The 17,535-nt window shown below is 37.7% G+C and overlaps 1 protein-coding gene across 1 annotated transcript in view; it reads left to right on the top strand.

Annotated features, from left to right (window-relative positions):
- Positions 1–16,839, top strand: part of LOC145678830 (peroxidase-like) — a 209,881-nt gene extending 193,042 nt beyond the window's left edge. The window contains exons 13-14 of the mRNA XM_081749376.1: positions 10,337–10,442; positions 16,363–16,839. Of these exons, the coding sequence (XP_081605502.1) occupies positions 10,337–10,442; positions 16,363–16,456 (200 nt within the window). The 3' untranslated portion in view covers positions 16,457–16,839. The remainder of the gene's footprint in view (positions 1–10,336; positions 10,443–16,362) is intronic.
- Positions 16,840–17,535: the final 696 nt, after the last annotated feature.

Genomic DNA, 17,535 nt, shown 5'->3' with positions numbered 1-17,535 from the left:
GGTACCACTAGTAGAACACCGCTAAAAGAAATGCTTTAGTGCTGCATCGGAAGCGGCATGTTTTGTATATATTTCTTAAAATGTTATCCATTCATAAAGTATAAATTCCCCCACCCTCCCCTCATTCTGTTTCCAATACAGAGAACCGACTCTTTAAATGAAGAACGAACCCTGAACCTTCCCGAAAATGCTAAAATGATTGATGCGTACAAATAAGAAATCTGTGGATGAATCAGAAAATGCAGATACATGAGAAGATACTTGATGCAGTGCAGTCCAACACATGTAAATAGATTTGAAGTGTTCGTATTTGTGTATGTATACGTGTGTATGTGCTTGTTTCTGAGTATTTATATGCGCGTGTGTCTCGTAATTGTTATATTAATATCCACTGGATTAAGTGAAAGTATAAAATGGATTTGATGACTGCCAAATTGACGTCACATTGATAAGTCATTATTTTTTAATATTAATAATATTAAATTAGATTATAGTTTAGCGTCGTTTTTAGGAGCAAAGCTCTACAAGACGTGAACGTACAGTTTAATGTCGGATTTGAAACACATGAGCTCCTACCATGAATCAAACCTCGTTCGAGAAAGGCGCATCGCTAACAACATAGCAACGGGGAGCTAAACATTTAGTAATATGTATATTAAGTTGTAAAATTATATTCGTTTAATTTTCACTAATATAATCTTCACAATGTAAAGCATTCGCTAGGCACGTTATCTTGTTTAAAAACAAAAAGCCTATCTCTTATGTTTCCGTCTCGGGGTTGGACTGCGGGTTAATAGAAATCCGAAAGAGATGTTTTTATTATATTTTGTACAGTAGATCTGCTCCTTCATAATCTCCATGTTTGATAAGAATGAACCTCCCTGGCTCACGAAAATGTATACGTAATATAACAAACCATGAACATTAAATGCCAGACTAATATAGCAAACATTGAAGATGTTCCCCTAGAAAATTTTCTTCGGCCGTTCATGTTTGGAGGTACACAATTTCGGAACTCAGTGGATACGATGTGGATGTATTCAAAGTCCACTGATTTACCCATCAAATTTAAATTTTATAAAAATATTATCAGTGAATACTAATCTGAGGAGAACTATTTTTTTTTTTAATTCGAACGCAAAAGCAGTTTTTTTCCCACCAGGTCTCGGTAATCATCCGGTACGAAAACTGAAGTTTGTACAAGTGTTTGAGAAAGGGGTCCTCCAGGAGTGTTATTTATGAGGTAATTTCTGCGTTTGTTATATACATATATAGATATAAATATAGATATACTGTATACATATAAAGATAAGTAGGAGCGGGTCTTTAAAATTAGTTCGGAAAGATAATATGAAAATCTGGTATAATTTCCAAGAATCTATCTAGTCTAATATAAATAAAATAAACAGTTTGTTTGTGAGTTTGTCTGTCTGTATGCGGCCTGGGGACCAGACGAGTGGACCGAGAGTTACCAAATTTTGGTCAGGGGTACCTTGGCCTAGGCCCGAAATCAAGACGAAAAGTTGTTTTCAAATTTCGAACCAGGGGAGTCTCATGGGGAGGCGTTTACCGGAACCGGCTTGGGAACCAGACAAATTGACCGAGAGTTACCAAATTTTAGTCACGAATACCTTGGTCCAGGCTCCAGACCAGAGTTAAACGATTTTGTCAAAATTCGTACCAGGGGGGTCTCAGGGGTTGTTTACCAGGACATGTAAAAGTAGTAGAAAATAACAGATATGAGTGTTGAATTCATAGTTTTCGCGGTCGCTGAAATCAATGGTGAAACTCCGATCGCATTAACTTGCAAATTCATGCTATGCGGCACCGGGTCGGGGGTCAACAGGAAGGGGGAGTTGAGATATCGATACATATAGAAGTAATCCACAATGACCGATATTAGTGTCAAATCCATAGTTTTCGCGGTCTCTGAGATCAATAGTGACACTTCCATTAGCGATAATTTGCAAATTCAGCTACAATCGCATGTGGGCCGGGAGTCAGCGGGGAGGGGGGAAAACCGAGACAAGTAAAAGTAATCCAAAATGACCGATATTAGTGTCAAATCCATACTTTCGCGGTTGCTGAGATGAATGGTGACACTTTCATTAGTGATCACTTGCTAATTCAGCTACCATTGTATGCGGGCCGGGAGTAAGCGGGGGCGGGGATACCGAAACATGTAAAAGTAATACAAAATGACCAATATTAGTGTCAAATCCATAGTTTTCGTGATCGCTGAGAACAATGGTGACACTTCCATTAGCGATATTTGCAAATTCAGATACCACTGTATGCGGGCCGAGAATCAGCGGGGGGGGGGGGAGATATACCGAGAGATGTAAAAGTAATCCACAATGACCGATATTAGTGTCAAATCCATAGTTTTTGCGGTCGCTGAGATGAATGGTGACACTTTCATTAGTGATCACTTGCTAATTCAGCTACCATTCTATGTGGGCCGGGAGTCAGCGGGGGGGGGGATACCGAAACATGTAAAAGTAATACAAAATGACCGATATTAGTGTCAAATCCATAGTTTTCGCGGTTGCTGAGATGAATGGTGACACTTTCATTAGTAATCACTTGCAAATTCAGCTACCATTGTATGTGGGCCGGGAGTCAGCGGGGGGTGGGGATACCGAAACATGTAAAAGTAATCCACAATGACCGATATTAGTGTCAAATCCATAGTTTTCGCAGTCGCTGAGATGAATGGTGACACTTTCATTAGTGATCACTTGCTAATTCAGCTACCATTGTATGCGGACCGAGAATCAGCGGGGAGGGGAGGATATACCGAGACATGTAAAAGTAATCCAAAATGATCGATTTAGTCTCAGATCCATAGTTTTCGCGGTCGCGGAAATGAGGGTAATACTTCCACAGGCCTTGACTTCCATGCGAAGAATGGGTATATTTATCTAATATATATCTACATCTATCTATCTATCTATCTATCTATATCTATATATATCTATCTATATCTATATATCTATATATCTATATATATATATATATATATATATATATATATATATATATATATATATATATATACAGGGTGGGCCATTTTAATTAATCCACGGAAATATCTGAAAAATGATAAAACATAGAAGAAATGTTTCAAGTACACGTTATATATTGCTAAGGGGGAAACCCAATTCCGCCAAAAGTACCCCTCCTCGCCCCCCCTAAATGGGGGTAACGGGGGGTAACTTTGAAATGTCAAATGGGAACATGGGTCGAGTAATACCTCGTTCGAAAGGTCTTGGAAAACTAAGTGACGCTGTACCAAAAGATGTTTCATATTGTGCACCAGTTTCAAAATGGCCGCCATAATATGGTTCGGAAACTCCAGTACCCGTAGTATGAAAACCATGGAAGGTCAATGAATGGAACAAAATTGAAATACGTAAATATCATAGGACATATCAAATGATGTAATCCCTGTGATCCCAGTGGCCTCCCTAAAGGGGTCTTGTGGGCTAACTTCAAAATTTCAATGTCCGACCGGACAACGGTTCGGGCGTACGCTTGACCTACCCAATGCTGTTTGGAAGGCAGACTTCATGCATAGAGAATTGGTGCACTAAGTTAACGAGGATGGCCACAGTTACATTTTGATTAACTATTAGCATTCATGTCATATTGTGAGCTTGAGGGACGAAACGGTGTGTACGTATATCCCCGAAATGCTTTCTGAATAACCAGCACGCATTGCATAAAATTTCTCTTTTTTAGTCACTACAGCGTCATCCTTACAAACAAATGTTTGAACCACACCATACCTATTTGTAAGGTTAGCCTTAATTTACGAATTAAAGTAGAGTTCTCGTTTGAACTTTCACTTTACTTTCCACCCCACTCACATACAGAGCGCAGGGAGAGATCATTTTGCAAGACTTGGATTTCTCTTTATACATTACTAGCAGCGTTCACCCCGCTTCGCTGCGGTCACCCCGGAACGCAATAAACGTTGTTACTTAGATAATTTTTACTTTTTCGCTTTCAAGTGATATGATAAAAACCATAGAATATTGCAGTAAATGTTAACATTATATCGCCTGTCATTTATGTTAACCCGCCCCGCTTCGCTGCGGTCACCCCGGAACGCAATAAACTTTGTTACTTAGATAATTTTTACATTTTCGCTTTCAAGTGATATGATAAAAACCATAGTAGATTGCAGTAAATGTTAACATTATATCGCCTGTCATTTATGTTAACCCGCCGAGTGACACGGTCATGCGGGTTGCATATAAATACGTTTATTTTTATACCTATGATGAACTAACAAAGGATTTGTACGTTATGGACACTTGAATGGTCAATTATCTCAAGACACTGGTAATTAAAAATTAAAGTGATATGATAAAAACCATCTAGGGTCCAAATCCTAATAACCCCCCAAAAATGAAAGAAATTGGTTCAGCCGTATTAGCGTGATGAGGGAACAAAGGATTTGTGCGTTCTCTTTTATATATATAGATGGCAATTTTACTCTAATATTTTTATCTCTGTTGTATTATTCTCGAGCCTTGGAACGCCTCCGTGGTTTTCCTATTTAATTTTCGTTATTTTCATTTATGTCTAACCGTATTCATACTATGGATACTAGACGTTTTCTTAGACCCAGTCACCATGTCCTTGCGATCATTTTGAAAACGGTGTCTCATGTCGAAAATTTTCTTACAGAAGCTGTTTGATATTAATTTGTCTATGTAACGTGATGTTACTCGCTTCAAGCTGCTATTTGAAATTTTCAAGTTGGCCCCGGATACCTTTCAGTTGGCCCTTGGAGTCACCCCGACAACACCTCTCGATGTGCCTTACGTCAGTTAGCTACTCCAGTTTTTCTTTTGTTGATTTATCTCCAATCGCTTTCATACTACGGGTACTAAACCTTTTCTCTGATACGGATACTATGTTTCGGCGGCCTTTTGAGAACACTGCCATTTCACATCAATCGTTTTCTCCTGCAATATGTTAGATTTTGCAAGATTTATCGAACGACGTACCACTCGACTCATGTTACTATTTGAAATTTTGAAGTTAGCCCCCAAGACCCCTTTAGGGAGGCCACTAGGATCACAGGGACCACACCGTTCGATATGTCCTCACGTATTAAAATTTACGTATTTCAATTTTGTTCCATTCATTTACCTTCCATGGTTTTCACACTACGGGTACTGGAGTTTCCGAACCATATTATGGCGGCCATTTTGAAACCGGTGCACAATATGGAACATCTTTTGGTACAGCGTTACTTAGTTTTCCAAGACCTTTCGAACGAGGTATTACTCGACCCATGTTCCCATTTGACATTTCAAAGTTACCCCCCGTTACCCCCATTTAGGGGGGGCGAGGAGGGGTACTTTTGGCGGAATTGGGTTTCCCCCTTAGCAATATATAACGTGTACTTGAAACATTTCTTCTATGTTTTATCATTTTTCAGATATTTCCGTGGATTAATTAAAATGGCCCACCCTGTATATATATATATATATATATATATATATATATATATATATATATATATATATATATATATATATATTGATCAAAAAAATTAGGGAATCAGATGAAAACACATGTAAAACTTCTTACGAATAATGTGAGAACACTGTATCTTGTCCAGTTCAGATTAAAATCCTGAAGGCCCAGCGTGCAAACGAACCGTTTGAAACATCTGTGCACGTGATCAGTGACGTGGCGCTAACAGATATCATTTTGTAGTGTGGCGCTGCCAATACATTCCAGCTCCAGGATACCTTTGTTTTCATTGTGTTTAGTGCGTCACAAATTTACGTAGTGAAATTGCGCAACAACGTGATTTGCCAGAATCGTTGGCATGGCGAGCTGTCGGCAGGTTGGAAGCTGGTCAGTTACAGCGGGAGGTGTCACATGCCATAGGAGTGGCACAAAGTGTGATTTCCCGATTGTGGAATCGATTACAAACAACTTGAAGTGTTCGAAGAAGACAAAGACAGAGCCGTCCACTAGCAACCAAAGCCAGAGACGATCGTTATCTCTTGTTAACAGCCCGTCAAAACCGGCGTCAGAATACAACTCTGCTCCCGCAAGCCTTCCGAACAACAACAGGACGCACAATATCCACTCAAACGGTCCGCAATCGCCTTCGAGAAGGTGGTCTCTACGCACGTAGGCCTATGGTGTGTGTCCCATTAACTGCACGACACCGTGTTGATCGAAGAGCGAAGGTAGAGGAACATCGTGGGTTGGGACGCAATAAATGGGGCAATGTTTTGTTCTCTGACGAATCTCGATTCAGTGTGGAGCCTGATAATCGACGTGTTTTCATCTGGAGAGATTGTGGAACACGACAGAATCCCATGTTTGTGCGAGAAAGATCCCAGTATCATGGTGGTGGACTGATGGTGTGGGCAGGAATCAGCATTGGTGAGCGTACTGAGCTCCACATCATCCGAAATGGCTCTTTGACGGCTCTCAGATATAGGGATAAGATCATGAAAACTCTTGTTCTCCCTTATGCTGGTGCCATTGGTGATTCGTTCCTTTTTATGGATGACAATACTCGTCCTCACAGAGCTCGGTTAGTGCATGAGATGCTGGATGCTGAGGGTATCGCTCGGATGAAGTGGCTAGCATGCTCTCCGGATCTCATTCCAATTGAGCATGTCTGGAATATGCATGGCAACGAATTGCCGCTAGGCCAGTAAATCCATTAACCATTCCAGAGCTGGAAGTCGCTCTTCTGGATGAGTGGCACAACATTCCCCAAGAACTCATCGATAATCTGATTGAATCCATGCCTCGCAGGTGCGAGGCTCTGTTGGCTATTCGAAGTGATCATATGACATATTAAGGAACAATCAGTGTTGTTGCCTTGCCTGTTTGTGAGCAGTTCGAGAGGTACACACATAACCGTCTTGTGTCATGAGCCATGTGAACAAGGTTTTCCGTGCCCCAACACCAGTATGTGCCCCATTTTTCTAGTGTATCTTAAAGCATTCCTTTTTGTAAGATATATATGAGTCAAACACAAGCTTATTCATACACTATCTTAAGGTCTTGTGTGATGTTTCAGCTGAACCCCTAATTTTTTTGAGAATTATATACAGTATAGTGGCGGATCCAGGATATGATCAAGGGAGGGGCTAAACCATAGTTTGCAGTTTTATCCAGTGTAAAGCAGGATTGAAGCCCATTTTATGCAGTGTATACTTGAGTGTGAAGAGAGGGGGGCGATAGCCCCCTTGGATCCGCCTCTGTGTGTATATATGTATATATATCTACCTATATATACATACATGATCGAAAATGGCCTCGAATCCATACTCGCTGAGATGAACAGAAGATGCCGTTTAAATCCACAAATTCAGCCCCATTAGTACTCTAAGGGGGATGGTGACATGTAAAGATAATTGAAAAGTGTCGGTATTAATGTCATATTCATAGTTTTGGGGCTTCACAACTTCATTGGGGACAGTTTTGGTGCCCTTTGCGTCCAAAATGAAACGTATTCTCACCGTGCGAAGAACGGATATTCTGCTAGTCTGTAATAATAACTAACGGAAGTTTCACTTAATATATTTCTCGCTGCTCAAATTTACTCACTTGTGCGGTATGTGTGTGTAAAGTAGAACTAAAACCTGTTGCTTTAAGTATTTTTCCGTTAGCGAAATACATTGCATATATAGTAGGACGTCGATAATCCTAAAGTCAAAAATCCGAACGCGGTCCCTAGAAGCTTTTTATATTTTGTCTTAACGCGAGAAACAAACAATATCGTGTCCATCGACGTTATGTGAAGTCAGTGTTTTTACAAAAGTTCATTTATATGTAATTGTTCGTCATGTATTTTTATTTTTATTTTTTTATTAGGCCTATAAATTTTAAGTGTGACTTACAAGAACAGTGTTATTTAGAAATGAAATGAAAATGAAATCTTTGAGTTTTACGTCCCACGGTTATGCCGGTTAGGCTAAAGGAGACGGTGATAATGAGTAATGAATGAAATGGTGGAATGAAGAAAGTGGGAGGAAACGGGAGAACCCCGAGAAAACCCACGCACACGGTGTTTGTCCACCACAAAGTTCACTTCAGTGTTATTTAGAGTACAAGCAGGTTCTTCAGAAACATTAAATGTAAGTAGCCTTACGTACGGTATTGTAATTACTGTATGTACTGAATAACCACTGTATCGATAGAAGAACATACCGTACAGTATATGTAAGCCTAAATGGCATTTTCTTGGTCATTTTCGAAAATCCGAACAATTTGAAAATCCGAACTACCTGTGGTCCCAATTAGTTCGAATTTTTCACTTCCCACTGTATATGTTGCAGACATGTTACAGCAAGTAAGATTACTAGCATCAGGCCAACAAATAGTTTTTAAACTATATTTTCCTGTTTTTGCCAATATTTCCGAACAAATGATTTTGTTCTAATGGTTTCAAAATTTCCGGAATTTTACATACAACAATGAAGATATCTCTATGAAATATGTTTGATTTAACATATTAACTAAAATGATTCTGTGATTAGCAAAAATGATGATTCTGATAATACCCAAATTTTCCGTTTTTTCCCCAGCTCGGGAAAACCGTAAAAAACTGTTTTTTTACCCAAAATTTCTGTTTTTTTTTCACAGACCTTTACAACACTAGTCTGAACACACGGTGCACCGAACACTCCTACCGATGGCGAATGTTAACACCACGACATCGGCAACTACAACTGAAATGAATACGTTACCATCGCCACTAGAGCTTGGCACAATGGCAGAGTGTTGCATTATCTGATGAATCCCGATATCATCTTCATCATGACGATGTGAGGGTGCGAATCCGTCGTGTTCCAAGGGAACAGCTCCTTGACATCTGTACTGGGGGGCGGAGACAAACTGGCTGCGGCTTAATTATTATCTGGGGAACATTCAGGTGAGCATCCATGTGTCTATTGGAGCTCGAGGAAGGCACCATGACGACCGAGGCGTCACACGCTGCTTGCAGACTACGTACATCCCTTCATGACGGCCATGTTTCTCATCGGTAGTGGCATTTTTCGACAAGATAATGCACCATGTCACAAGGCCAGGAGTGTGATGGAGTGGTTCGAGGAACAGAGGAGCGAGTTCCAAGTGCAAACTCTCCGGATCTGAACCCAATCGATCACATCTGGGATGTGATTGAACGTGACCTAAGGGCGCATCACCCCCTCCCTGGAATTTACGGGAATTAGATGACCTGTGTGTGCATATGTGGTGCCAACTCTCTCCAGCGACCCACCGAGGAACATTGCGACCACGCCAAGACGCGTTGCCGTTGTTATTCGTGCCAAATGGTGGACATACTAACAATTAGGTAGGTAGTCATAATGGTCTGGCTGATGTGTGTGTATATTTTAACTCATATATTTTGTCTCGACTCGAATTTCGAGACGTCTCGACTCGAATTCGAGTCGAGTCGAGACAGAGACTGTCGAGTCGAGACACGAGTCGAGACAGCAACATATTTTCGAGTCGAGACACGAGTCGAGACAACATTTTCTCGAGTCGAGTCGAGACAGGCTTAAATCTCGACTCGACTCGACTCGAATGCATCCCTAACGAGGATATATATAGGAAACGTTGAGAAATGGATGTTGAGAAATGCAAGAGATGGAAATGTTGAGAAAAGTTTCAAGATTTCTGCAAGTTCTGTAACTGCGGGTAATATCGTAATACTATAGGCTAAATTCATTATATTATATATACAGAGTGGCTCAAAAGTAGATATGCAGTACCGTACTGATCAGCTCTTTGCATTTATATCATTTCTTATTATTATCCATCAGATAGACCTACTTTCTTTATTATTTGTTCTTAATGTGTTTTTACTTATATCTTAAGCTTGGAAGAACAGAAGCAAATAAACCCATAAACTAGAATGTTATTCTTGATCAATGCAGGGGTGTATAATTACTTTTGGGCCATCCTGTATAATGATTAAATACTGAATTAACGTTACTTAGTGGCGACTATAGAATATCTTTCATTATAGCCTGTTTAACTCATGGGTTTACTTTACAAGACAGACTCATCAAAACGGAGGACTAGTTTAGGTAGTTTAGGGTAAGGTAGGATAAGATGGAATAGGGTAGGGAAGGGTTAGGTTAGGATAAAGTAAGTCTGGCGAGATAAAGCGATTACTGTAATGTTCTGTAGAATATGAATTTGGGTGCTTGAACCACATCTCCCTCGATGACACTCTGTATACTTCACTGGGTTAGGAGTATAGAGGAGTTTAAAGATGAGTATAAGGTTAGTTTTCTAAACGATTAATTTGTTTATCTTTTTCCACTCACAGATCAACTTGCAGAAATAAAGAAAGTAACGCTCTCACGAATTTTGTGCGACAACAGCGATGACTTAAGATTAATGCAGCCGTTGGCATTCAAGAAACCCACTACGAGGTAAGTGGTTAAATATTGTCTAAATATCATTTTCTTTGTTTAACCGAAAGTTTACTTAATTTATGACTGAGAAAACTCGGAGAATTATATGAACGCAGAAAGAACTGAGTGTGGCCTTTGGCAAACTGGTACGAACACAATATTATAATATATTACAATAAATTACAATATTCTAATATAATAAATTACAATATTCTGATATATTACAATAAATAGAACTAAGAAAGAAGATAGTCAAGTGCTACAAAGAGTGTTGGACTGTAGGATTCGGTGACTTGAACATTACAAAAGTTAGAGAACAAATATTTAAGAATCTTCGAAATGTGATGTTCGGTGAAAAGGGAGAATATAAAATGAACAGAGAAACTAGCAAACGAAGATAGCTTAAGACGGGTAAAAGAGAAGAAGACGTTTTTTCGTAGGAAGGCCAAGTGGATTGCACAAATCTTTCGAAGAAATTGTTTCCTTCATAACGATATAGAGGGAAAGATAGCAGGGAAGCGAGGAGTAGAGAGAAGAACATACATGAGCGATAATTTGATAAATAGAAAATATTGCTGTTGAAAGAAGAAGCTGAAAGACCGGAAAACGTGAAAGAAACATTTCCAGATATGAACCTAATGGGGAAAAAAGCTCTTCTATCCTATCAATCCCAGGACCTACTGACCATCAGAATACTAAATAATAATATTAACAACAATAGCACAATAAAGTCAGTAGCACTGAGAGGCGCTAGCTTCTCAAGGCGCCTATAACATGCAATGTGTCACTTTTTAAATAACTTTTGCTAAAAGAAGTACAGTGTCACACTGAGCATATCCCACTAGGCTATCAGAAACCTAAAGAACTGCAACTTGCAACAGATAAAAGATAGAACTGAAAGAAATGGAAAGTAAAAATAATATTATTTTTAATAATAATAATAATAATAATAATAATAATAATAATAATAATAATAATAATAATAACTTAAAAAGTCAGTTGAGGGCTTGAAATAAGTGTCTTTCTAGATAAAAATTAAATGATGCGTGGATTGGGTTTGTCAGCTCATCGAACACAACCATATGAACTGTTTTAGATTTTATAATAAAACTTATGTGTGAAAATAGTGCTTAGAGCTGTTTCCTCCTTAAACATGCTGAATCCAGGGTTCAAGACTGATTCACTAGTGCTTTAAGACATTTAAGTAACTGACACATTTCAAGAAAAAAAAATATTTTCTGCAATTTGTCCTTGTCTTTCCCTCCTCGTGGAATTTATGTTCCATCTCTTGGATGGAACTCGACAGTCCGAATGATCTTGGTCGAATGACCATGATTAATTCTCAACTTAAATTTATACAAGTGAATATCAGGGATGTTGAAATGTGTTTTTTAGTGTTCCTATAAGACTGCTTAATGGAAGAAATTCATGACGAAGAACGGAAGGGATCAATTAATGGCGATTACATGACGTTAAATGCTCAGAAAGCATTGTAAAGGAAAGTGTAAGTGTGACCATCTTGACCAGGGGCACTTCGACAACGCGTCTCCGGGTTTGGACCCCTTCCAAAATTCGTAACTCGACTACGTTTGTACACTTCCTTAACAGAGCTATATTTGTTTAACAGAGAAATGACTGATGCAGGCTAAAGATTTGATATTACGCCTCATCTATGCTCCTTCTTTCCTTAAAAAATAATATAGTTCTATTATTTTCTCTAAAAATATAGGTGGCAGTAATTAACAGTTACTTATCGTCTTTATGGCGGCATAATAATAAAGTTTCAATATTACATACATGTATTGGACCTCCCCCCAAAATACTTTGGACTCCTCTCAGCAAACATTTCTGTGTGTCCTGTGTCGATACGTGTAATTTCACTAAGCAGTAGCGTAGCCAGGATGTGTGTTTGGGGGGGGCCCAAGTGCTGTTATAGGTACATATAGAAAAATTACAAACAAGAAAATATATAAACATAAAAATATATAAAAAATTACAAACATCAAAGTACCAAAGTACATTGTCGGACCTCTTTGGGGGGGGCCCGGCCCCTCCGGGCCCCCCCTTCCCTACGCCACTGTCACTAAGGGTAAGAACTTTTTAATTATCAAATGCATGAGAAAGTACAATTATCTGAAAACGACTTTCAGTACATTGTGTACTACAAATAACAAGATTAATGCATAACAAGTTCCGATATATAACAATAGTGGCTTCTACAATATTTTACTTGTTTACTCCAAATCTCAAATAATAGCCAACGAGCTCAATTTGCACTGAAATCATTACAAATAAACAAAAACATAATCAATAACAGGTGCCTGAAGCCTGAAAGTCAGTGACGACACCAGAGGTGGGCAAGGAAAGCAAGCGCCCCCTAGTAGCTACTTCTGCCCCCAGACTGTCCCCCCCCCAGACTCCTGCAATCTTTAAACATTCTACATGTGGTATTTTATGTCAGTATCATAACCAATATCATTGTCAAATTATAGTCTACTTTCCATACATTTACTATGTGGCAGACTAGTCCTCAAGCTTTCTTCTTTGATCGTCTGGGTATGCACGCATATTTCTGTTTTCTAATTTAGCGCCTTTTGAGGTAAATTTTAGTTATACTTCTTTCTTATGATTTTTAATTATTGTGCCTAGCGAACAATAGTAGATTTGGTCGACTTGTTTTCTTCTCATTGGATCAACTTCGATTGGAAACAAAAGAAAGATAAAGTCAGTTACGTAACTTGTTTGTATTCATCCAGGTTTGAAGTTTTCAGTTTCATATTTTGTTTTACTTAAAGGTTCTATACTTCTTTTTTCTGAAACATTATTCTCGGCTTTCAATATTCAGAGGACGTGCTTATAACAGCTTAGTTTGCAACTACCAGGGCTTAATTTTTTGAAGGGGATAAAAAGAGTTGTGTTTTCCCTTCCTGCAAATGATAATAATAAATTTAGGGAATTAAATTGATTTCCAATAAAATGTATTGTCAGAGTGCTGATCTTTAGTTAGTAATTGGTATATACTAGTGCTTCCTTATTTATTTTGTTTCAAAGTACTGATGTGACGTCTACCATATTGACTAGGAACTGCTGAAAAATTCGTAGCCCAACCCAGAAGGAGTGCACGTGGAATGGGGAAGATTTACTACTTCTACACGTCTCCCGGGAGTCAATATAATACCTAGTACATTGCTCCAGTTTTTGCAGAAAAGTTAAAAAATCTGAAGATTTCCTCGCACAACTGTTCGTAGCACTACCCCTATCAGATCTAAAATGGCGCCCTTTCAAGTGTTGTTTAAGTTTGGGAAATAAGTACACGTACAATTTTGTCGCTGCGTTTGATGTAATATTAGGCAAAATATTCGACACTGTAACTACTGTTCCATTTGATATTTTTATTAAGTGACTTTTTAGGTAAATACTATGCTTACATAGTTCTAAAGCAATCTATAAATTAATGCATTCATTTGTTTGTATGTTGGTGTTAACCGTGTTTTGGGTAGCTCAGGTATGCGTTTTGGATAGCTCAGGTCAAACGGATGGGGTAATGACAGTCAGTGACCGGGGCTCCCCGAGATTAAAATAAACGATAATAAAACAAATCTTGACAGTCAACCCCCAAACAAAGCTCTTCAAATGAATCTAACTCAGAGGACAGAGATGATGAAGTTGAATAAGGAACTTTCACTAGATCCAGGCGAATATATTCATTTGATGATTTTTTGCCAATATCAATAGATTTATATTTCAAATATATTAAAGTGTTGACGAAAAATATATGTAACTTTAATGAATAAGTAGTTTTTTAAATCTTCTTTACACGAAACTGCGGTTTATTATCTGCCCCTGTAGATACCCAACTCTTCTAAAGTTAATGAATAAATTTGAAATGTTAATTGTGCTGAAGTTTTTATTCCATATGTAAAGCATGGGGAAATCCTTGCCTGCCATTACCCGACCGTGTGGGAAATAACGGTCAATTGAGTATGCTCGTATTTTTATTTCTAGCTTGGCAATGAAACAAGAGATGTATTTTGAAATTGGTCACAATAAACTAGACAGAATTACCTATAGGATCGACTTATCGTGCAAACTTTTCATGCTTTAGGAGCTAGATTATAACGATTTTTGTTTAGGTGACCGCCATTCCCCCATTCTCCCCTACTCCAGTTTTGGTTGATTCAGTTACATGTAATGTTTGTAGACTATCATCAATAATACATCGTATTTAAAAGAGAAAAGCAAATATGATTGGCAATATAATTATTGCATACACAAAATATACTTGAAAAATAAGTCTTACCAGTTTCGCTGGGATTGGAATGTCTTATAATACCTGTTTACTTTTACTGGATCTGCATGCGTTATTTAACCGAAAGATGTAATAGCTGAGGATGAAGCACTGCATAGCTGCACTTTTTGTAAAATGTACGTTTGTTGACCTTTAGCAGTTTAGAAGTTCAGCAAATTTTCCTGCCTTTAATTCTTTAGCAAATTCCGTACGCGACAGGTCGAAACCAAAGTGAATTATAAGGCCTGCTTTAACCATGTTTATCGACAAACTATTCCTTTCGTCATTCCAAAATAATCTGAATACAAGGGGCAAAAGAACTAGTAAGACGAAGAAATACTGGGCATATTACTTCCGGTTTTGAAGTCCTAACGGACACCTTACAAAGAAGTCAAATACCGGCCAAATACCGGTTGGCAATATATGATATACTCGGAAGACGATGTCCGTGGTATTGAAATAATACACAAATAACTCGATATAGTGGTAGTCATTTTGAATTGTTTTAACACATCTTCTGCAGTTCTACAATTTTGCATTTTTGGCTATGTGATGCACAGTAGATGCACATGGATATTCACTTCCTAGTATATGCAACATATCATTTTTGGATTATATTCTACAATGTACACGAAAGATTACTTACAACGATGTGATTGAAGTACGTAACCTATCTTTAACCATAAACAATTTTAGCTAATTTTATTGTATGTATCTCTCGGCATGCAGTGTTTTTCATAGTATGATTAAAAATCATCTATCTTCGTCACGAAGGTAAAATGAAATTTATTTGAAGGCTCTTATGAGACATGGGAACAATAAAGATCTTGAAATTGTAATGTAAAAATGGTGTGATGTTTAGGTGTATGTTCCATGGGCTAAAGACAAGACAATAAACGCGAAAATATTATGGGGAAATAATATTGTTAATGTCATGATTATCATATTAAGGTTATGCATCTTTGTGTTGAACTCGTAAAGAATTTTTGTTATTTTTACTTGGGGAAATGTTTTTTCATGCGTTTATTTTTCTTGGGCTGAACGCATAAGTATCGAAGCCACGACAAACTTCCATACAGGATAAATTCTACCATCAAATCACTGTACTTTTATATTTTTAATTTTTTCTTAAGAATGAATAAAATCCGCTTCGTAATGTCAGTTGGTGACACCAAACACGAGAACATTACTTAGTTTATTACTTCAGGCTACAAACAATGTCAGTAACTTTGTCCTAAAATATTCAAGTATATTCAAATAATTGGTAATAAATAAATAGACAACTAGCTTTCATTTTAAAGAAAGCCTTAAATTCTGTTATTTTTCTTATTCTTTGTTATTAGCAATGTCGAACACATTTGAAAAACATACATCATGTCCTTCGATAAGCAGTTTCTCTAGCGAGCGGCGACGTACAAACATGGTGGTCATTGTTTTAAGCGCACGAGTAGCAGACCGGAATTCAATTGCAAATTTCGAGTAGTTAGAATCATCTCATGAGCGAAAGGAAGTATTCTCCGTACTTAGCTAGCTCTGAAGCTTTTTTAGAGCAATGAAAAAATTAGTGGAAATGTTCATTATGTATCTGGCTGTCCCTTGTAACTTGTGTTTTTAATTTTTTTTTTTTTTTTTTTTTTTACTTTATTTCAGGAATCCACTAGTTCCATGCAGTAGCGATGCTATTCCACGAGTAAACCTATACCCATGGCAGGAGACATTTCTTTTAGGTATTCCAGTACATTGAAGATAGTGCAGTAAAATGAACGAAGAAACCTTTAATGTCTGATTCGTGTCCTCTACGAGGATATATAATCATATCAGTTATTTAATACTTTACAAAAACTGTGCGTACTTCTTTTCTTACACGCACCAATGTCAAATAAAAACTTTTAAATTGAAGTGGGTTTAACAATAAATAATTGTAAACATTTAAAATACTTTGTTTTAAAAGATTGTAATGCTGCATTTGGGTTCGTGTAAGTACTACAAAAGAAAGCCACATTGTATGTTGTACAGCAGTAAAAATACACTGTTAGGTCTTATTTTGTGTATAAAATTATTTTTAATTTTTTAAAATTGAAATTAATAATAAGAAAAACAACTAATAAAAATGTATTAAAATAAATATTTTCGTACCTTTTAATTACAATTCGGTACCCGTAAGACGATACTTTTATTTCTCTTATTTATCAACTCTGATTTAGAGAATTCGAAGATTTATCACCGCAGTAACAGTGAAAACAAATCAATCATGCCTTTGAATCCTTATTATAGCTGAGTTTCTAAGTGGTGTTGCAATTTTTTTTGCCTAAATTCAACCAGTAAATTCTGGGATGGTACCTAACATATAGGCCTCAGGCCACTTCCTTCTTTCCTCATGCCTTTCTTCCTTTCTCCTTTTCTGAGAAGTCCACTCGGTAAGGAAGGTCATCCCTCATATATAACGGACTTATAGTCATACATGCCGCTAATGCCCATTAATACATATAAATAAATAAATAAATAAATTCAACCACCAGTGCAATTTTTCCAGAACGTGACATTCTTCATTTATGGCGTTGTTATCAGTGCATCCGGTCAAATCTTACAGTACTCGAACGTAGGCAAGTTGTTGACTCCCCTTTGGTGGGTGTCTACGTAAAGAAGGTAGCAAAATTATATGGTGTGTCGCGCGATACACTATCCAAATTCACGGTCGTATAGAATAGGACTGGAGAAACCAGATCCAAGATGCAGGGCGTGGACAGAAATGATAGAGATATACAAATGTTGTGTAGGATTTTGCAAGAGGACTATAGTCGGAACAGTGATTGCTGGAGCCAA

Source organism: Thermobia domestica, chromosome 2 (genome assembly GCF_964235325.1).
Source record: "Thermobia domestica chromosome 2, izTheDome1.hap1.1, whole genome shotgun sequence".
NCBI classification, from domain to species: Eukaryota; Metazoa; Arthropoda; class Insecta; order Zygentoma; family Lepismatidae; genus Thermobia; species Thermobia domestica.
The sequence above is the reverse complement of the archived record's forward strand: the minus strand, read 5'-3'. Positions and strand labels throughout refer to the sequence as shown.